General features: G+C 43.2%; 1 protein-coding gene across 1 annotated transcript; it reads right to left on the reverse strand.

Moving 5' to 3' along the window:
- Nucleotides 1-514: 514 nt before the first annotated feature.
- IP6K3 (inositol hexakisphosphate kinase 3) lies at nucleotides 515-18,855 on the reverse strand. Its single transcript, XM_056844453.1, has 5 exons — nucleotides 18,534-18,855; nucleotides 7,454-7,664; nucleotides 4,522-4,700; nucleotides 2,651-2,826; nucleotides 515-1,038 (listed from the first exon to the last, which is right to left on the reverse strand). Exons 1-5 carry the CDS (start codon nucleotides 18,730-18,732, stop codon nucleotides 577-579), a joined length of 1,227 nt encoding a protein of 408 aa, XP_056700431.1. The 5' UTR covers nucleotides 18,733-18,855; the 3' UTR covers nucleotides 515-576.
- Between the last annotated feature and the right edge of the window lie 3,587 nt (nucleotides 18,856-22,442).

The raw sequence follows: 22,442 nt of genomic DNA on the forward strand, positions 1-22,442 counted from the left end.
ATTATATCCATTAACTCCTTTTGGCTCTCACACATTCCTTGGAGCATAGAGTACCACACACTGGTTCAGAATACAAAGGAAAAAGGAATGGATAGGCTTGTAGTTTTTAGGTGCTAGTTGCTGGAGCACGTAGAAGGCTGTGGTGACATCTGATTGTGTAAATTAAAGTCCTTGGCCCGTCAAACTAAGTTTGAATTTTCAAAGGGCCTGCCAACCTGTCTTGAAGTCCTTTTCATGAACATGATATCTGGCTGGCCCCTTTTTGCCTTGTACATCTGCTTGATAAACAAGTCCTTCGTTACTGCAATTCCTTTCTCATAACATTTTCTTCTGGTTCACAAATGAATGAAGTACAATAGGAAAATGAGAAAGGAAAATAATGTTCTGGCAGATCACAACTAGGATGGATTCCATCCAATCCAAAGTGGTATGCAGCATGACCGGAGCTTTTCTATCCATTCTATTGTTTTCCATCTGAAAACCGTGCCTGTGATACAATTTGCCAGGAGGTCTTCCTGCCATTGGCCTGACATGCAGGCTGTGCCTATTACCACTGTAAAGTCACTTCAGGCATTGTCATTCACCCACTGAGATGTTTTGAATAATTTTTATTAGGTTTTCAAGCCCAAAAATATAGCCATGGTCTGGTCCATCATAGGCTGTCTGATTATACCTTGAGCCTTTGTAAGTTGTGTGAGCAAAGTCTATCATGCGAACATCAACTTTGGGGTGGCTGTTCCCATGTGGAACAGTGCCGCTAGTGTTCTGAGAATGCCCCTGAGGGTGGCTGTCGATTGTTTTCTCCAGTCCATCATAAATTATGAGAAGTGAGCTGGAGTAGAACCGGTAAGAGCTCTGCTTTTTGATGATGGATAGCAGAGTCTTCAGCTGGCACACAATGGCTTCTGCAAGGTCTGTTCTGAGATGTATTCCATTGTGCAGGAACTGACAGAGGGCCTGCTTGAAACCATCTGGCGAGAGTTTCCGCCCATAATACTTGTCATTGCAGAGATATTGGACAGTGTCTGCTTGGTAAACCTGGAACAGAAAAGAACCATCAGCTACATTGGCCATCTCTCTTGCAGAATATAATCTAATACATTGTATAGGTTGCTCTGAAAACCTGAACAGTACAATGTTTGAGCCCATTTTTGTAAAATTAATATTGCCAGCTTATTGTCTAGTTTGTAACCTTTCTATGCTACCCTTCTTCCAAAGACGTTCGGGCAGTATTCGTGGCATACCTTTTATTCTCACAACAATCCTGTGAGGTAGGTCATATTGAGAGAAAGTTCCACACCCAAGGTTACTTACTGAGCTTCGTGGCTAAGTGGGGATTTGAATCTAGCTCTTCCTGGTCTGAGTCCAATATTGTCAGTGCAATCCTAAGTAAAATTACATCTTTCTAAGCCTGTTGACTTCAGTGAACTTAGAATGGTGTGACTCTTCAGGACTACATTTTGCATCCATTATGCCATATTGGCTCTATCTGACCATTCAGCATGTCTCAAAAGTTTCCTATGAGTTTCTGACAGACCAAAGACATGCAACTCTAATCTTCTGTAATGTTTCTCTCTTTTTTTGGTCAGTTATAATCAGCAAGAATGTGTGTAAAGTTGAGCCTGCCTTGGCAATTACAAAAAGTAATTACTATCTTGGTCCAACTGTTCAAAGCCTTAGGATAGCTGTAATCATTTTGCTTGAAGAATGTTTGTAATTTTATATATTCCCAGTGGATCAAGCACAGAATAACGAGTCAATTCACAGGTTACATATTTGCTTGGGATTTGCACTGGGGCAATTATTCCAGGGTCTGTAGTAGATGGAAAACCTCTCATCATGTACAAGATAGACCAACCAAATCCATGATGTAATACTGGATTGGGGGGTGTCCATGAATAACTTTTTTATTATAGATATATTAAGGTTTTCAACCTATTTAAAGAATGTTTAGTTGCTTAATCAGTGAGCTGATGATTACATTTGATCCCTATCAGTTATAGTTGTTAGTCAAAGTAGTTGATTTAACATTAAAACTGTCAACCCTAACAATGTATGTTTTATAAAAATTACCATTTCCCCTAACTGCAATGGCAATATGTTGTAGCCTTTCTCCGTCGTATGAAATGGTGTGGTCCAGATCTACCGAGATCACTGGGCGTGTTGACTCTAGCAAACTGGGCTCCAGCCTGTAAAAGTTGATGCCATTAAAAATGTGTTAGTCTTTAAGGGGCCATAGGACTCTTCTGCTTCTGCTGAAACACACAGCTGCAGTGTGTTTTTTTAATTGATTTGCAAGAGAATAAGGATTGTACTCTGTTTTTGGCTCAAAAGAGAGAGGTTTTTTTTTTTTAAAAAAAGCTGTAATATTTAGCACCAAAGAGGTTTATTTAGCTTTTGACATTAGCCAAGTGCCATGAATGAACAAACATTTCAAGTTTATGATCTCTCTTTTTAAAAGTACAGACCATGGCTAAAGCAGAGCAGCTTGGATGTAAAATCAATAATGTTGTCTGTTTTTACTAGGCTGGACTCTCAGTTGGCGTGTTTTATAGTTTCACTCCAAGCTTTCTTTCTTTATACCATCCAAAAACGTGCTCCCAGATGACAGTGGGGGGGTGGGTGGCCTGGAAAAGAGAGTTATTCTTACCTGCATGCCACAAATACGGACTCCAAGGGATGCTGATGTGCTCTGTTCACACTTCTTTATCTGCCGTGCTTTCTTCTCTTCTGATGCATCATCACCATGCTGCCTGGTTCCCATCTTCAGGTCCAGAATACATGGATATTTATACTTGGATACCACATTTTCAAGCAACAGAAATTCTGGACTCCCGAGTTAAGGATATCAGGGTTTTTTTCTTAGGTTTTTTCCTTAGGTACTTTCCTTGGACTTTCAGCTGTCATAGAACTTTGCAAGGCATCTTCACTAGTCCCCTTGACTATCCTCTTGTTTCTGTCTCAGCCCATTTATCCTGATGAAGTTCTACTGCTGCCCCACACCTGTCAATCCTTTTCAAACCCTGCCAAATGGCCTTTTCCTGCTACTGAGATTACTGTGTGTGTGTGTGTGTGTGTGTGTGTAAAGTGCCATCAAGTCACAGTGGACTTATGGCGACCCCTTTTTGGGGTTTTCATGGCAAGAGACTAACAGAGGTGGTTTGCCAGTGCCTTCCTCTGCACAGCAACCCTGGACTTCCTTGGTGGTCTCCCATCCAAATATTAACCAGGGCTGACCCTGCTTAGCTTCTGAGATCTGATGAGATCAGGCTAGCCTGGGCCATCCAGGTCAGGTCACTGAGATTACTACTAGTGCATAAAGTGCAATGAGATTTTGAGATGTGTATCACAAGCTGGGTCTGTTGGTAGATTTTTTTTAGTGTAGCACTTTAGAGCTGAAAGAAAAAGCTGCACAGACTTACATGTGATTAGTACCTCCCTTTGGAATGTTAAAATTTGTATGGTGGTACATGATCTGAGCTATTATACAATTTCAGTTACAAGCATAAAACCAAGGTTTGTTTTCTGAAACACAAGTTCCTCCACAGGAAACTTAACAGTGAAGCCTAAAATTAGAGAGACACAAATTTTGTTTTCCTTAGATTTATTATAAATTAGTATCTTCTGACATTTGTCTTTGCAATTATAGATAGGATTAGTAAGGCTTAAGAAGTCACACTAAACCATGACTGATAAACTATGATTTCATTAAGCTCCAGTTTAGAGTAATGTCTGAATGCTAATGGGACGCAAGAGACTTAACTAAACAGGGCAGTGTAAGATCCATGCTTTAGGACTTGGGTAAAGCTGTGGCTCAGTGGTAGAGCACCTGCTTGGTATGCAGAAGGTCCCAGGTTCAGTCCTTGGCACCTTCAGCTAAAAGGAGGAGGTACCAGGTGATGTGCAATACCTCTACCTGAGACCCCAAAGGATCTGTGCAAGTCAGAATAGACAATACTGCCCATGACAGAACAAGGGTCTGATTCAATATAAGGCAGTTTCATGTGTTCATGTGAAGAACTGAACACAGGTCACCATCCAAGAGATACTTCAAGACAATATTATATAAAGAAGCTGCTAATGTGGGGGTGTGAATCACTCACTCACATGTGCACACACAAAGCATTCCTCGCTGCTTTTCTCTCGGCCAGGCTCCACAACTAGAAGTTTGCCCCACTAGTGGGGAGATGGTTTCAGAGGGCAAAGCTCAAGGAAGAAAAGGGCTCAGCTCTTCTTTCCTTCCTGCCCCTTCTCTTTAAATTACCTCCACTTCCCCCTTTGTATCTGCATTTTAACACACAGATGGTGCTGCTTTCGTGTCTAGTTAGACCAGGTTTGCTGAACTGTGCTCTATGTGCTTACATTTTCTCCTGTAATGAGTACAAATGATCCATGATATATGATGGCTGTAATTTTCAATTATTATTTAAAAAGTTAGGGAACACTGGGAGTTCTGCATTGCTGCCTCGGGATTATAAGCAATCAGTCAAATGTAACCAGAGCAGCTGAGGAAAAAGATACGATGAAGTTTGTTCTCATTACACTTGGAAGACAAGCGGTTGAGGTGCTGCTGGTGGCAGTGTAGTCCCCAGGGGTTGTAGCTGTTCTTTTCTGCCTGATTCCCACTGGCATCCTCCATAAGTGAAGACACATCTCTGTGGTACTGAAGGTCTGTCTGTAATAGGGATTTCCCTTGGCAGCTAGACACAGTGCAAAAATAAAAAGATTAGAAACTTCAACCTAAACATGTGTATGCAAAAAAGTAATTCCCAGTGAGGCCAAAAAGGACTTAGAAGTAAATATGCTTTGGATTGCAGTTTGTAGGCCATAAAAATATGTGCAGAACCAATATGTCTTTAATAGTTGCCACTTGCTTTAGACAGAGGAAACGATGAAGCCAGGCTGCCCTAGGGAGTAAACAACATTACAAGTGTCTTGCAGGCGACTACCACTTTGTCTCCTGGTGAAATTCTTGGTCTTTTTTTACAGTGTTGGTTGTTGTTTTGCAGCTTTTGCTGAACTGAGACAGGGCTATCCGGCTCAGTCCTCCTGTGCAGGTCAGACGACATCCCCTTTTGAATATAAAATACTCCTTATATGACTATTAAAGATGGATCAACCCTTGCTTTCCCCACAGTTCAGGCACTGGAGTGGCGTTTTTCTCTACCATCCTGATCCTAAACACACTTTCTTTGAAGAAAGTCATGTGCTTACATGTGCCTCTAGGAAGCCCACTTTCTTTGAAGAAAGTCCCATTGGTTCAGTGGAGCTTATTTCAATATATTCAAGTTTGCATTTTTAGGTTGCAATCCAATGCCATATGATCCCACGAAATTGCTATTAACTATGTTGGGAAAAACATACACACACCAGTATGTTGCTAATATGTTTTTTCCTAAGGGCCGTAAACATATGAACACATGAACGCATGAAGCTGCCTTATACTGAATCAGACCCTTGGGTCCATCAAAGTATTGTCTACTCAGACTGGCAGCGGCTCTCCAGGGTCTCAGGCAGGGGTCTTTCACATCACCTACTTGCTTCGTCCCTTTAACTGGAGATGCCAGGGATTGAACCTGGGACCTTCTGCATGCCTAGCAGATGCTCTACCACTGAGCCACAGCCCAAATAGCAGTTCTGTGGTACTGTTTCAGGTCAGAAAATGGTGTGTGTGTGTGTGTAATAATACCCCCCAGTGAGCATTAACTGAATCGGGCCCACATTTGGCTACTAAAAATGCTGAAAAGATCCAGCCACAAATCTTCCAATGCCTAGTCTAATGAGAGCCTCCATCCCAATGTAATCAGGGGGACTTTCAGGAGTAAACATGGATCGGATTGGGTTGCATGGCTAGTGAGCACTCAGTAAATATCAAAGAGTGACAGCTGCAAAATGAAAAGCCTGATTCCCCCACCCCCTTTAAATTTTCAGGCCTTTGATATGTTACATATTATTTGTATAGGTGGGCAAACAGATTAGTTAAAAAAAAATTGAGACCAAGTTGCTTTTATGTAGTTATCTGCAAAGTGGATTTTAATGGTGGTGATGGAAGAAGAGAGAAGGATTTTGAAGCAAGCCCAATGGCTTCTACTCTCCTTTACATGATTTAAACAAGGAATTTACTACTGAAAATAGTATTCCTCCTTAGGGTGCAAACAGAATGAGTTTCAGATTGCTCTCATTTCTTTTGCCTCAGCTGCAGTGTAATTATGCCATATGCAACTTCTGTTTCCATCTGGAATTGTTGCTCCTAGGGCAACCCCATTGAACATGAGTGCAATCCCAGATGTGTTTGCCACCACTCGAAAAGCATCATAAGAACATAAGAAAGGTCATGCTGGATCAGACCAAGGACCATCAAGTCCAGCAGTCTGTTCACACAGTGGCCAACCAGGTGCCTCTAGGAAGCCCACAAATAAGACAACTGCAGCAGCATTATCCTGCCTGTGTTCCAAAGCACCTAATATAATAGGCACGCTCATCTGATCCTGGAGAGAATAGGTATGCATCATGACTAGTATTTTTACTAGTAGCCGTAAATACCCTTTTCCTCCATGAACATGTCCACTCCCCTCTTAAAGCCTGCCAAGTTGGCAGCCATCACCACCTCCTGAGGCAGGGAGTTCCACAATTTAACTATGCGTTCTGTGAAGAAATACTTCCTTTTATCTGTTTTGAATCTCTCACCCTCCAGCTTCAGCAGATGACCCGTGTTCTAGTATTATGAGAGAGGGAGAAAAGCTTCTCCCTGTCCACTCTCTCTATACCATGCATAATTTTATAGACCTCTATCATGTCTCCCCTTAACCACCTTATTTCCAACCTAAACAGCCCTAAGCATTTTAACCACTCCTCATAGGGCAGTCGCTGTAGTCCCCTGATAGTTTCGGTTGCTCTTTTCTACACCTTCTCAAGCTCTGCAATATCTTTTTGTAGATGTGGTGACCAGAACTGTATACAGTATTCTTAGTGTCGTCTCACCATAGATTTTTACAAGGGCAGCAGTTTTATTCTCTATTCCTCGTCTAATTATGGCCAGCATGGAATTTGCCTTTTTCACAGCAGCTGCATACTGGGTTGACATCTTCATTGAGTGATCTACTACTACCCCAAGATCCCTTTCTTGGTCTGTCGCTGCCAGCCCAGATTCCATCAGTATATATGTGAAGTTGGGATTTTTTGCCCCAATATGCATCACTTTACACTTGCTCACATTTAATCTCATTTGCCATTTTAATGTCCATTCTTCCAGTTTGTAGAGATTCTTTTGAAGCTCTTCACAGTCCAGTTTTGTTTTAACCACCCTAAATACTTTGGTGTCATCTGCAAACTTGGCCACCATGCTGTTCACCCCCCAACTCCAGGACACTGATGAACAGGTTGAAAAGCACCGGTCCCAACACAGATCCCTGAGGGTTCTATAGTTGGCTGTTCTTATTTGTGGACCACTTACCTGTCTTTGATGGTGTTTGTGAGGGGGCTGTGATTCCATTTGACAAATGTATGGCCACTGCCTCTGCTGTTTGCCTGGTTGAGCTTCTGCCATATTGTCATCGAAGACTCCTTGGAAGCCTTGTCCAGTGAACTGCGGTTGTCTGTTTGTGGGATGGCTACGAGGCTCAGATTGCCCATGCTGTCCTTCTTGAGGTTTACAGAAATGATACCTTTAAATGAGAGGGGGTAATGTGTGAATATGAGAGAATTAAACTCTAATGCCGTAGGTTGAACTTCATTGGAGATTAAAGAAATAAATAGGTTTGTAATTAATTTCCTTTTACAAATATTAACAATTCCAATTATGTTCCATTGAAAACCTTAGCAAATTACTGAGTTACTTTCCAAATGTTTAGTTTGTGAATTCAGTTTGTGAGAATATTAGTTCACTGTTAATAATTTGTGGTTATCCATGTTTGGATAATGCAAAATTTAAATACATATGATTTCTTAGGATTTTGTCATGCGATATGTAGCATACAGCATGAAGACTAATGGTTCAAAAGCACAAATCAATCACTGTGTCAAAAGTTATATATACTGAACTCACTAATTATGAATTGTTTGAAGTAAATTAATACTTCAGATGACATTTGATGAAAATTAATATATTTTCTGGAGTTGGGGGCTATTCTTTGGCAGGTGCTTCTATGAAAGCATTTGCAGCTGATTAGGAAGCTAGAAGTGGTTTAAACTCTGCTTAGATCTCTGGCTGTGCGACGTTAAACGTGTGTCATGTCATTCTTTGGAAAACAGCCTTTGGCTTCTTTAAAGGCCTTGTTCTTCCACCTTAACAATGTTAACATCTTCCTTGATATATAATGCACTTGCACTTTCATTCTTTCCAAGGTATGCAATAGAATAACCAACTGCAGCCTGAGATTGGATTCTAGCATGTAGACGCTCTGGATTTATGCCAGATTAGGAAGCAAACTAGGCATTAGGATGACATGAATCAATGTGTTATGTGATTCCTTGTCAAATTCCTCTAAAGTGGGGATTGGGATGGGTGATTTAAGCCAAACATGGGCAGAAGAGAGGGGGGACATGCTTAATACCTCCTCTACCTGAGTTCTCCCCCACAACTGCTTTTTCCCAGCTATTTTTCTCTTAGCTGAGGTTACTTACAGTCTCAGAGCTCCTTTTGGAAAAACCAGCTGAGGTGAGGCATTTTAGATCATGGTTGCTTTAAAGCACGCCCCCTTTATAGGAATCCATCAAAAACACAATTCTAACACAAGTCTGATATGAGTTGATGCCTTGGGTTTCACTATTAGGTAGGAAGCAAAGCTTGAGACTGCTTTGGTTTTCTGCAGCGGGCTAACATCACTGAAGGAAGAGTGTGAAAATGACAATCGAATAAAATACATTCCTGGAATCATGAATTGTCTAAAATAATTTTAAAGCTTGCTTTCTCTTGTATGTAAATGAGACTAAAGATATCAAAGAGTTGCTAATTGGCTTTATTGATTATCGCTCCCACACCAAGGATTTCCCATATTTCAGTCAGCCGACTGGTGAGTTCCTTCTCATGTTTGCACATGATATAATCGTCCATTTGTGCACAGACTGTTAACCATTTTTAAAGGTTGTAAAGGCTTTGCATTATTCCTATCCAGTGTTATTCAAGCTTGTGGGTTTTAAAAAACAAACAGAGAGACAGAAGAGAATCACCCACAGCTTGGCCTGCCTTTAAAAGAAGAGGGAGGGGATTGTTGGAGGTGTCTACTAATTTTATTAAAAAGTCCCCCCCAGCATATTGCTTTATTTCTGTGCAGCATTACCCATGTTCCTCATAATTAAATAAAAATTAAAACAGAATGGGCAGAGAATCCTGAGAGTAACAGGAGAACAAAGTGGGAGGGGGTACATCAGGTGTAAAGGTGAAACCACAGCTGAGAGAACACGGATTACCCTGGGCTGTCTGGAATCCCCACTGCAAGGGCGATTTCACACAGAATCGCACCAGCAACCAGACTAAACACAGAAAACCACCCTTGTGTGGAAGCAGCCCTTTAGCCTTTCCCTTAAACATCCAATCTGCTGCTTTGCTTGTTCTTAAATAGAACAGGCCCTTTCCCACATTGCTCAGATTTCACATATGTGGCAATATGTACCAATCTAAAATAAAACAGCCCTGACCTGGATGGCCCAGGCTAGCCTGATCTCATCAGATCTCAGAAGCTAAGCAGGGTCAGCCCTGGTTAGTATTTGGATGGGAGACCACCAAGGAAGTCCAGGGCTGCTGTGCAGAGGAAGGCACTGGCAAACCACCTCTGTAAGTCTCTTGCCATGAAAACCCCAAAAGGGGTCACCATAAGTCGGCTGCGGCTTGACGGCACTTTACACACACAAAATAAAACATCACAGAAAACAGAAGCAGAGGCTGGTTACTTAGGCAGCAGATCTTGTTGGGGGAATGTTTTAGAAGATGATCTGCTCAACAGGAACATCTGTGTCATATACCACAATCAGTACAGCCCACATTATTGTGCATTTGTTTATTTGAATGTTATCTTGCCATTTCATAAGAGCTCGAGTTTCAGAGCAATTCCTTGGCTGGTCTTATGGCCAATCACATGTTACAAAATCCACATGGCAGACACATGGCTGTCATAAGGACTTTGAGATAGGTATGTTCCTGTGCTCGGAACACAGTTTACAGCCACAGGGGTGGGGGGTGGGGGTCACAATCTGGATCAGGACCACAGCACATGAAAAGAAGGGGCTTTAGCCTTGCTCCCTCCCCACCCAGGTGCCTGCTAAATGTCCCCAGGAAGCCACTGTTTGACTTCTGGGGAAACACTACATGTAGCCATCTATACATGTTAGTTTCCCCAGTGGGCAAATACCATCTTTGAGTGCCATTTCAGGTTGGGGAAAGGGGAGGGGAGGCTGAAGTGCCTTCACCTTGCATGTTGCAGTCCCAATCCAAACTGGGCCTGCCTAGGAATTAAGTTCCAGCTGGGCACTCCTAGGAGATGTCTATAAAAAGTCCATGTGGGGGGACTCGTGTCCTCATGTCAGACACAAGGATGCTGTCACATCTAGTTTGGCCGTAAGAAAACAATAGGATCTACTTTTAAAATTAGAGGATGCATAAATTTCCCCCCTCTTTGATGCACACCTTAACACGGTGAGGGGGTTTGTGTGTGTCAGCAAAGCTGAGAGCAATACCATAAGGAGTTAGCCTCTGTAAAAAGGTTAAACTCCCAGTGGAGTCATGCAAGGTGGAATGGTCACAGCTGAGACACCAGACTAAGATGCATCCACCCCCTTTAGGCACCAATGGCCACATCAGCAGAAGAAATTGGACAGTTCCAATGGTGATGGGGGCAGAGGAATCCTTGAAGGGTAGCTACTAGGCAGCAGCAATAGTGGAAGCTGACCGTGGCGGAAATTCTTTTGTAGGCAATGGCAGTGCCACGTCAGCTAACCCTGAGTACTCTGCAGTAGAAGGCAATGGTAAACCACTTCTGATCATCTCTTACCTCAAAAGCCCTACGATGAGTCTAGATCAAATTAAGCCTGAACTCTCCCTAGAAGCTAAAATGACTAAACCGAGGCTATCGTACTTTGGTCACATGATGAGAAGACCAGAGTCACTGGAAAAGACAATAACGCTAGGAAAAATTGAAGGAAGCTGGAAAAGAGGAAGACCCAACAGGAGATGGGTTGACTCAATCAAGGAAGCCATGGCCCTGAGTTTGCAAGATCCGAGCAAGGATGTTAAGGATAGGATGTTTTGGAGGACATTAGTTCATAGTTCATAAGTCAAAAGTGACTTGATGGCATGTAATGCAGCTGTACAAACACACACAGTTTTAAAATTTGTCCTAATGAGAGGTTCCCTTGTGTCGGGGTGCTGTTTGAATCTTTCCAGGTTGTCACTATTCCCCCTTCCAGTTTAATATAGCATCACACACAGACTATTATAAGCAGAAAAAGTTTACAATCTATGGACTAGAAGTGTGCACATGGTGACAGGGAGGGAGGGAAAGAAGGGTGGATAACCAAAACAGCAGATGGAAGCCCATCCTACCTATAAAGAGGTGGCAAGATTTCTTATAGGTGGGGGGGATGGTGACTGAATAGTTTCCTCTTTCATTTAGTTTCAATACTACATTACCATATTTTAATGGAGAAAAATTACAGAGAAAGAGAGATCTGTGTGGGCTTACTCAGCAGTGGCCCTTTAACAAGGCACCATTTAAAACAAAAAATGGTATCCAGCTTCCGGGGTATCTGAAGAGGCAGTGACTCCTGTTGGTATGATTTCAGCATTGCAGCTAAACACGGCCGCAGAGCCAGACACCTATTATGCCTTTTAAAGTGATGATGATGATGATGATGATAATAATAATGTAACATTTTTCCTGCATACAAAGTGCCTTTCAAGCCTATTCCCCACCCCAGTCTTGTGAGAGAGGTTAGGATAAAGTCCTACCAGTAGGGTTCACTGCTAAGCTGGAATCTGACTCTACCGGCTTGTTCCCCGTGGTCACATTCGTTTCAGGTTCTGGCCAGCTGCACAGTCCAGCCCATTAGTGCTTTCAGTCAGAACTCAATGTTCAGACCGTCTTTCCCCTGTACTGTTTTTGTGACTGGCTTCTCCAGTCTCAGAACGTGAAATAATGACGCTGCAAAAATGCTGCAAGTGGAACAGCTATTCGGGGAACAGGAATTATGTCCGGGTCTGATTAGACCCACCTGGGATGGGGTAAGGGAAGAAGAGCGCTGCTCTCAGACCAACCAGTCCAAAGAGCTTTCTGGCTACTTTCCCCATGAAGTGGGTAAACCATGTATTTGTAAGTGGTACAGTACTGCTCATGAGACTGGAAGACTTTGGGGCAGTAAACCTGGGTAAGTCTTGCAGTACTGCTCGGTGACCACCTGGAGATTCATCCTATACCATTAAAATCACCGATGAAATGGAAGACAAGGCAGCTGAACCCAGCTCTCCTGTTTCTGACCAGGTCCTTTTGTCTGCCCTGCTGCCTGCCCGCTACAGCGAGTAGGTCTCTGTTCCATGCCCAGGTAGGCTTGCCAGGTCCCTCTTCACCACCGGCAGGAGCTTTTCAGGGCAGAGCCTGAGGGGGGCAGGGTTTGGGGAGGGGAGGGACTTCAATGCCATAGAGTCCAGTTGCCAAAGTTGCCATTTTCTCCAGGTGAACTGATCTCTATCGGCTGGAGATCAGTCTTAATAGCAAGAGATCTCCAGCTAGTACCTGGAGGTTGGCAACCCTATGCACAGCAAATGCAGAAAGAGGAGGGTAGACAAAGAGCCTGGGAGAGGAATAGCTAGCAGAAACCACAAACTTCTGGTCATTTCCGACTTGAGCTGCATTTTTAAGGGTGGGTTGTGGTAATCCACACACAATCCACTGCCAGTGCCCTTCCCCACCCCCAACTTTAATGGGACACATGGCTCAAGATGCTCATCAACCTTTTACATATTTACCCCACTCCCAATAAAGCCACAGTGATCACAGTTGCAGCCTTGAGAGTCTCAAATGACAGATTGCTTATGGGCACGGCTTGTAGATGAGGCAGCTTTGACCTTCTGATGAAAGGCTGGTAACAGCGCTCCCTTTCTTAAGGACACACAACAGATGTTGCTTGGTGAGCGCCTCCCTTTTCAGTTCCAGCTCTGACTTCCTCCCGGAAAGGCCGGCTGAGAGTCTGCTTCGTAGTGCTGGCCTTGGGGATTAGTGAGGATCTCTCTAGGCCATGTGAGCAGCTCACAGAAGAGTCTGAGCAGTTCAGGTCCTGTGAGGGGAACTCTGGCAAGGTTGCCAGAAAGAAAAGCCTGCTTCTGCGCCTTTAACACAACTCAACACTTTTGACAGCATGAAGATAAACATCATCATCAGGGGCTGATGGGTGTACTCTTAAAGGCACAGGAGCAGAGCCAGTAAAAAAAAAAATCTGGTAAGCATAGGACAAAAAGCAATGTATAGATACTACTTCTCTAATTTATCCTTTCCTCAGATACCAAGAACTGAAAATTTGGTGGCATTTGGCTGTGGTTTTCCTCAGGTTTCTAAAATTAATCTGGGGGAAACAACCATGATCCTCCACTAACACTTTGATGGATGGATGTAGTTTTGTAGCTCATCTACAAAGATATTCTCATTTATGGCAGGAAGAGATGTTGACCATTAACTTTAGAAGCTTCGGTCTGTCCACTTTAAATATAACAGTAAAGTGGCCTATAAGAGCAGCATCCTTTTATAGTCTGCTGATCTAGTTTTGCGTGTCCGTGTGCCCTCACATTCTATTACTAAAATATATTGCCTTGGCTTTTATCAGGGGCCCTGCGCACCTGTTGCTTCCACACTCACAGGTGATTAGCGCTTACAAAACCAGACCCCTGCTCCTTTTCACAGTGGCTTGGAATGAAATGCTAGCGCAAGTATAAAGGCACTGTGTGCAGCTGGCTGCTTCTTGTACTTCAGTGTTGAACTAGAAGTGCAAGGGAAAGTACCTGGAAAAGCAGCTATCAAATGGAATTAAGCTTTGCTGTGATGGTCTCTCATTTTGGCTGTCAGACCTGACCGGGCTAGCTATATGTACTGAGATCAGCACAGGGATCTTTGCAACCTCCTTCTGGCTCGTGGGTATCATGCATGCTGAATCAGCATACTTATCATGCCAGAGCTTCAGCCTCAACAAGAGAAGGAGGAATGCTACATACTTCTTGGAATCATGAATCACACAATCTACGATTTGCTTTGTATTAAACTCAGTGTAAAAGGCCTGCGAATATGTGTGGGAGGGGAAGGACGTAGGAAACAATACTGAATCAGCATCACATATTTTGTCTAAACCAAAGCTGTTTTAAACGTAGCCTAAAAATCAGAAGGGATCTGATAGACTGCACTGTCCAACCTGAGGCTTAGCATCTTATATCTTAGGTATCTGCAATAGATGTGGGCCTGCTTTTTTACTTGAAAGCCCCAGAACAGGATTTGGCATAATGTAGACATTCATTCCATGATGATCAATGAAACAGTAATAACCCACGTGCGATGGGTGAAATGAAGTGTTTCCTATCAAAAGAGGGCTTCTTTAATTTGTCACTGCAGCAGTGTCGGGAAGCACTTTTCTGTGGCTGGGAGGAAGCCCTAGGGATAGGGTTGCCAGGTCCCTCTTTGCCACCGGTGGGAGGTTTTTGGGGCAGAGCCTGAGGAGGGCGGGGTTTGGGGAGGGGAGACACTTCAATGCCATAGAGCCCAAAGTGCCATTTTCTCCAGGTGAACTGATCTCTATCAGCTAGAGATCAGTTGTAAAAGCAGGAGATCTCCAGCTAGTACCTGGAGGTTGGCAACCCTACCTAGGGAAGTGGCCTCTGTGCCTCTGATGCGGTTTTCTCCCATACTGCTGCAGTTACATTTGGAAGCCTGGAACTATGAAGGGAAGGATCACACAAGTCCTTGCCACAGGACTGCCACCTGACCCACAGGGTCAAGAGGGTATATGCACATAGTTGGCAATGCCCTTGTGCCTCTAGATTTCCCGTTGTGTTCATGATTGCATGGGGAAAAGAAATGGGGAACAGTTCTCATGTACTTATACCCCTGAGTAACCACCAATGTTTTCTTTAAAAAACAACACACAAAAACAACAGTGATTTATGCTACCTGAGAATATGGTCTACTCTGCTTGGGTACCAATGAATGAGTATGACATAACTGACCTGATGCAATTACTAACTGGAAAGGCCAGCAAATATTTCGTGCAGAGCTTACCAGAAGATTGGACTGTATGCATAAAACCCGCATAACTCCCCAGTGTGCGCAACATGCCTTCAGCACTCTGGCTTCTGTAATGCTTCTGCTTTGTTATGATTTAGGATTTACAGCTGAAGAGACCATGGTTTGTTACAGCTAAATGCTTCCTTTTGCCTTCATTTTGCTACTGCTGACGACTCTATTGGGTTATGTGCATAGCATGTTAGGCAGACAGAATATTTACAGAAGGTATCAGCATGCCAGAAGCATCTCAGCAATTCTCAGAAGCTGTTTTGCTGTGTAGCTTCCCATCTCCGCTCCTGTGTGTATATTTTTAAATTAGCAGGCACATTTATTTACTGCCAAGTGCAATATGAGTCTGGGCAGAAACTGGGCTGGAAATAAGTCTACAATCTCACAATGAGTTCTAAAGCAGACAGGCAGCCTTGGGAGAGAAGGTGTTCATAAGGAAAGCTTGTCTCGTGGTCATCTAATCTGTCTGGAAATATATAAAAAGGGCTGCCTGCTAGTAAACAGGTTCCCAAAATGCCTCTAATTGGAGTTAGATTTAAATGATGATATGCACGCAAAGTTTTGCAAAACAGCATCATTACATAATGGCCCTTAAGCCTCTGTGAAGTCTTAGGGGTGCATAAAAATAAAGACAAGGTCCAGCCACACTCATGAATCTATGCCAGAGAGCCCACAGATATTCCTTCTGATATTTAATCTACCCTCCCGCCTCATGGAAAAGTGTTGTGCTTCTTTCTGAGGGTGTGTTTACATACACTGTTTTTTCCTGCATTATATCGTAGGACAGTGTAGCACAGATTTGTGTTTTGCACATGTGGACTGCAAATGGTTGCATAGGAATATCCCAAAATAATAAGTAGTAAACTAGAGAGAGAGAGAGAGAGAGAGAGGGTTGAAATTAAGATTAATTCGCATAGGGGTGTGCAATTCAGACAACCAGTGTTGTCTCAGAGACCCAGTGTGTTGGTTAGAGAGCTGGGCTAGGCCTGGGGAAACCAGGTTTCAAATCCGGCATTTGCCCTGAAACTAGGGTCGCCAGCTCTGGAGTTGGGAAATACCTGGAGATTTTGGGGGTGGAGCCTGGGGAGAATGGGTTTTAGGGATGGGAGGGGCATCAACAGTGTATAATGCCATAGAGTCTGCCCTCCAAAGCAGAGCTTTTCTTCAGGGGAACTGATCTTTGTCATCTGGAGATCAACTGTAATAGCGGGAGATCTCCATGTGCCTCCTGGAGGGGGCAACCCTACTTGAAACCCAACAGGTTTCCTTGGCCCAGTCATTCATGGCCTAACATACCTCACAAGGTTGGTGTGAGGATAAGACAGCTCCTGAAGCCTCACTTCAAAGAGGTGCTGGGGCAAGAGCAATATTTGCCACAGCAGGCAGAGGGAAGAGCTGAACAGTATGATGCTGCCTTCTTTGGGGGTGGGGGATGAAGCCTAAAATGTGCTAAATAAATAACTCATTTATGGAAATAAATTTTTAAGGGGTTACGGCTTTATCACCCAAATCATAGAGACATTAATTTCTTTTTTTTCAAAGTAAAGAATACATACAGTGGCTGTTTCTAAAATGGCCATCAAGGGAGCATTAGCTGCCTTAACTGGATTCTGTTTAGGGAACACTGCACATCTCCAAGAATTTTCTTTTGGCAGAGATAGTAATATACATTCTGTTGAGATAGAAAACAACACTTAAAATGCAGGTACTATCTCCGTTTCTCAAATATGTGTCATATTGCCATGGAAATTCGCCCGCTCAGGGACAAAATGCTTTTATTCTACCTCTTACTGAGAAACAGAGGCAGGAAGGACTTTCAGTGGGTCAGACTGTCTTCCATTGCTTTGTAGTCAGGGCAAAATTAATTAGCAACAACCGAAGATGAGTATGAACCAAATTATGATTAATATTTGGACTGAGAGAAAGAGTCACTTTCTGGCAAACACTAGATGGGGAAAATTATGCTTAAGGGTATCTTCTGACATTATACATATTGATATTACACTTTCCTGACACCCCCCCCCCTTGAAAATTATTGCCCCTGTTCTGTTCATTTTGACCACAAGCTCTTAAAGCACTCTCTTGTTGCACAGATGTGGCATTCCCAGAACATTTTATCTTGGTTCTCTATGAACCTGAGCCACAGAGTTACACATATCTGATGAACTGGGCTCTAGTCCATAAAAGCAGACACTAGTATTTAAAAGCTGGTTATTCTTTCGGGATCCATGAACTCCTGTTGCTGATCTGAGAATCCCCGTTTCTAGGTCTGTGAAACCTTCCCTAGTTATTGTGAGATGATGGAGCTGTGCTCCTGTGAGCCTAGTGGTCTCTCTTGTTTATGTATTCATTACATTTGCATCCTATTCTTCCTCAAAGGAATCTAGGACAGTACATATACAGGGTTCTCACAGCCTTCCAACCTGTTGAAGACCTGTAGGCAATGTTTGGGAAGGCTGAGAGATGGTGAAATTCACATTCCCTGTAACTGTGGTATGTGCTGCTTTGGAGATAGAGGCTCACATCATCTCTTAATATATGACCCCCTAGACACAGTGTCAGATTTAGACCAGATATCTGCTGTTACATAACTGGTTGCCTAGCACTTCACCTTACAGTGTGTCCTAGGAGAGAAGGAAATGGGCAAGGATGAACACTAAGGCAATGAAAAGTGTATTAGTACTCTGTCGCTTTGGCGCTTTAATTTCTAAGACCTTGAATTTCAGCTTGCAGGAAACGCAGCCTTCCAGTCAGCTGCCCAAAGGACAGCTGGATCTAGGGTTGCCAGATCCCTCCTGGCCACTAGCAGGGGGGTGAGGGGGGTAGGGTTGCCAGATCCAGGTAGGGAAACTCATGGAGATTTGGGGATGGAGCCTAGGGAGGACAGGGACCTCAGCAAGGTACAATGCCATCCATCCTCCATAGCTTCCATTTTCTCCAGGGGAACTGATCTCGGTAGTCAGGAGATGAGCTGTAATTCCAGGGGATTCCCTGGTCCGACCTGGAGGCTGGCATCCTTAGTGGGACCTCACACTCAGCTTTAGTTCATAATAATATTAGCATTGATGCCGCACTTCTAAAATATTTTACATATCTCCTATGCATTATATAAACAATCCCTACATCAACCCTTTGAGATAGATCAGTATATTATCCCCATATTGAGGCTGAGATATAGTGCCTGGAATCTTGCATCATGATCTTAGGTTTATTCACAATTCAGTGGAAGTCCCTCCCTAATACATACATTTAAGACTGGAGTTTAGGCCCTACCTTTGTACTGAGGTGTGAACTGTTTCATAGTTGTAGGGAGAGTCTCGTAGAACCACTGTTCCTGGGAAACAAGAGGCTTGCAGACGGTGTGCTCGTCATACTTCATCATGCTCATGTGGCCTCCAACTTGGTGGATAAATGGCTCAAGCAAGACCCCTTTCCTACTCTCTCCAATGTCCAGGTTACTCTGCACCACCATGGTGCATCCAGATGTCTGTCTCTGTAGATGCTACACTCCACTTGAAGGAACAACCTTCTTTTCTGTTCTATAGCTGAGGTCAGAGGATATTTTTAGAAGTTGTTTTGTTCATGCCAGAAAGTGAGTTCATTCCTCATGCACGCCTGTCTTCGGGGTGCTCAGACCACCTTCGAGAATTTTCCTGCAAAGGATCAAGTCAGCAGATCAGAAACTAGGAGCAAATTGTTTCATTACCTTTGCCTGCCGTTCACCGCAATTCCTTTAAAAGCCAGACATAATATCTAACACCTGAACACTGCCCCTTACACATTCTTAAATGCACTAAGAGAAACCCGCATGGCCTAGAAGAGAATGTGTATTCTCGTCACATATTTTTAGAGACTGGTTTGTTCCATGCACAGGTACTGTCTGGGACCCAAGGTTTGGAACATGTATCTAAAGTGGACTCAATTTAGATTGCACGAGGGATGGTGGTGGCTGAGGAAGAAAGGAAGGGAAAATAATCTAAACGAGTATCAAGTATCCCCTGACAGCAGCTCGATCAGGGCATTCCTACTGCCAGCTAAGACCAAGTTATTAATAAGATGTTCTTTCCCCCTGCTTCTAAGGAGAGCCCAGGTTAGGAGAGTAACCTCAATTTGCTTGTAAGGGTGTCTGTAATGAGTTTTTCAATTTCCCCTCAGGTCGCCCAAGACCAGAATGTTCCTTACCAGCAATGTTATTAATAATGCTCTGAGGATGCCCCAGACTGGACATTCCCCACTCATTAACACCATAGTGCTAGAAAAAGTGATCTCCTGTTTCCTACAGCAAACCATTCAAACCATGCCCTCCTCCCTGGTCCAGTGGTTCCTACAGAAATCTCAGATCGGGACATTCCTGATCAATCAACACTTAAACATCAGCAAAGGTTTTCGTTTCCCCCTTTCCTAATGAAGACAGGGCTTTTTTTTTTTTACCTTACACAAGGGCAGTAAGAGATGCATCCAAGGTAATAAACCATCTCTACTTTGAGACCCCTCATCTTTCCAACTGTTTCTGCAGTGAGGCACTAAATTCTTAAGTATAATACTGGGAAATCCATGTTCTATTAAATGTCAGAAGGGGTTTTTACCTGCTGATCTCAGGAAACAGACCTTTATCCATAAACTACATTAAGTAGGAAGAGAGAGAGAGAGAGAGAGAGAGAGAGAGAGAGAGAGAGAGAGAGAGAGAGAGAGAGAGAGATGCGCTCAAAGTTGCCTCTTCATTCCATTCTGAATCCTACGTAATTTCACAGCAAACTTACATATTAGAACCCACATATTTATTGCAGAGGTCAGTATTGCAACTGGGTTTAAAGAAGGGTCACATGAATGCATGTTGATGTGGCTCATTATCACGTATACACATGATAACCTGACAGTGCAGCCCCTTCTTCTAGAATATGCCTAATATCAGTAGATTTCTACCATATAGGTGCTGAGATGAAAAAATGATATAGACCATAAATGAACGTTACATTCCTTGAATATACTGCGAGAACAGGTGAGGTGCCAGAAGACTGGATGCAGGCAAACACTGTTCCTATCTTCAAGAAAGGTAAAAAGGAGGATCCAGGTAACTACTGACCTGTCAGTTTGATGTCGATTCCTGGAAAGGTTTTAGACCAAATCATCAGTCAGTCCCCGAGCATTTTGGAAAGATGACTGTGATTACTAAGAGCCAGCATGAGTTCCTTAAGAACAAGTCATGTCAGACTAAACTTACTTATTTTTTTAATTTAGTTACTACCTTGTTGGATCAGGGGAATGCTGTGGACATAGTTTATCTTGATTTTAGTAAGGCTTTTGATAAGGCTCCACATTAGGGTTGCCAGGTCCCTCTTCGCCACCGGCGGGAGATTTTGGGGGCAGAGCCTGAGGAGGGCGGGGTTTGGGGAGGGGCTTCAATGTCATAGAGTTCAATTGCCAAAGTGGCCATTTTTCTCCAGGTGATCTGATCCCTATCAGCTGGAGATCAGTTGAATTAGCAGGAGATCTCCTGCTATAGTTGGCAACCCTGCTCCACATAATAATCTTGTTGGCAGGTTGGTAAAACATGATTTGGGTCCTATTAAAGAGTGCTTGTTAATGGTTCCTCATCCTCTTGAAGAGGAGTGACAAGTGGAGTGCCTCAGGTATCTGTCCTGAGCCCTGTGTTGTTCAACATCTTTATAAAGGACTTGGATGAAGGGATAGAGGGGATGCTCATTAAATCTGCAAATAATACTAAATTGGGGGGGGGTACCAAATACAGTAGAAGACAACATCAAGATACAGGATGATCTTGACAGGTTGGAAAACTGGGCTAAAACTAACAAAATGAATTTTAACAGAGATAAATGTAAAGTTCTGTATTTAGGTATGAAAATTAAATGCATAATTATAGGATGGGGGAGGCTTTTCTTGGCAGTATTATGTGTGAAAAGGACCTAGAAATCTTAGTAGACCATGAACATGAGTGAGCAGTGTGATGTGGTAGTTAAAAAGGTAAATGCAATTTTGGCCAGCATCAACAGAGTTATAGTGTCCAGACCACACAAAGTGATGGTATCGCTGTACTCTGCTCTGGTTAGACCTCACTTGGAATATTGTGTTCAGTTTTGAGCACCACAGTTTAAGAAGGTTGTCGACAAGCTGGAACATGTACAGAGGAAGGCAACAAAGATGGTGAGGGGTCTGGAGACCAAGTCCTATGAAGAAAGGTTGAAGAAGCTGGGTATGTTTAGCCTAAAGAGGAGACAACTGAGAGGTGATATAATAGCCATCTTCAAGTATTTGAAGGGCTGTCATATAGAGGATGGTGTGGAGTTGTTTTCTGTTGCCCGAGAAGGTCGGACCAGAATCAACAGGTTGATATTAAATCAAAAGAGTTTTCAGCTAAACATTAGGAAGAACTTCCTGGCAGTTAGAGCAGTTCTTAAGTGGAACAGGCTTCCTCGGGAGGTGAGGGCTCTCCTTCTTTGGAGTTTTTTAAGCAGAGGCTAGATGGCCATCTGACTGCATGGGTGATTCTGTGAATTTGGGTAGATCATGAGAAGGAGGGCAGGAAGGGATGAGTCAGTACTTGGCTCTCCTGGCCCTTTCTTACATGCCTAGGGTAATGCTGATGGCCATTTTGGGGTCAGGAAGGAATTTTCCTCCAGGGCTGATTGGCCCAGGGATTCTGGAGTTTTTTGCGATCTTCTGGGTATGGTGAGGGGATCACTGGGGGTATGGGGGGAAGGCAACTGTGAATTTCCTGCACTGTGCAGGGGATTGGACTAGATGGCCCTTGAAGTCCCTTCCAACTCTATGTTTCTATGATATAACCCATTCACCAATTTTAATGGTTCCATATGTCCTATCAGTCATAATGGTTCTGGCTTCTATCTGGGAAGCTCAACAATAATAGCGTACTGTAGTTGAGCAACTGGATTTCATTGCTAGCCCTCTGTGTTTTATGTATATACATTTGCAATGTAAAAGTTGCTGGCAATCTTTGGTCCCATATTGAATGATGCTAATACTGTTATCATTCATTCTTTTGTAGATGCTATAAAACAGAGGCCTAAAATTGGGCAACTGCAAGAGGTGGCATGCGTTCTGAGATATGAGTGTCTCTTTTTATTCAAAAATCTTTCTGTCAATCAAAAGAGAGCAGTGAAAGCTTTGGAAAATGCTTTTATATTGATTATTCAGTGCTATTTG

The sequence above is a fragment of the Euleptes europaea genome, chromosome 2 (assembly GCF_029931775.1).
Source record: "Euleptes europaea isolate rEulEur1 chromosome 2, rEulEur1.hap1, whole genome shotgun sequence".
Classification (NCBI taxonomy): Eukaryota; Metazoa; Chordata; class Lepidosauria; order Squamata; family Sphaerodactylidae; genus Euleptes; species Euleptes europaea.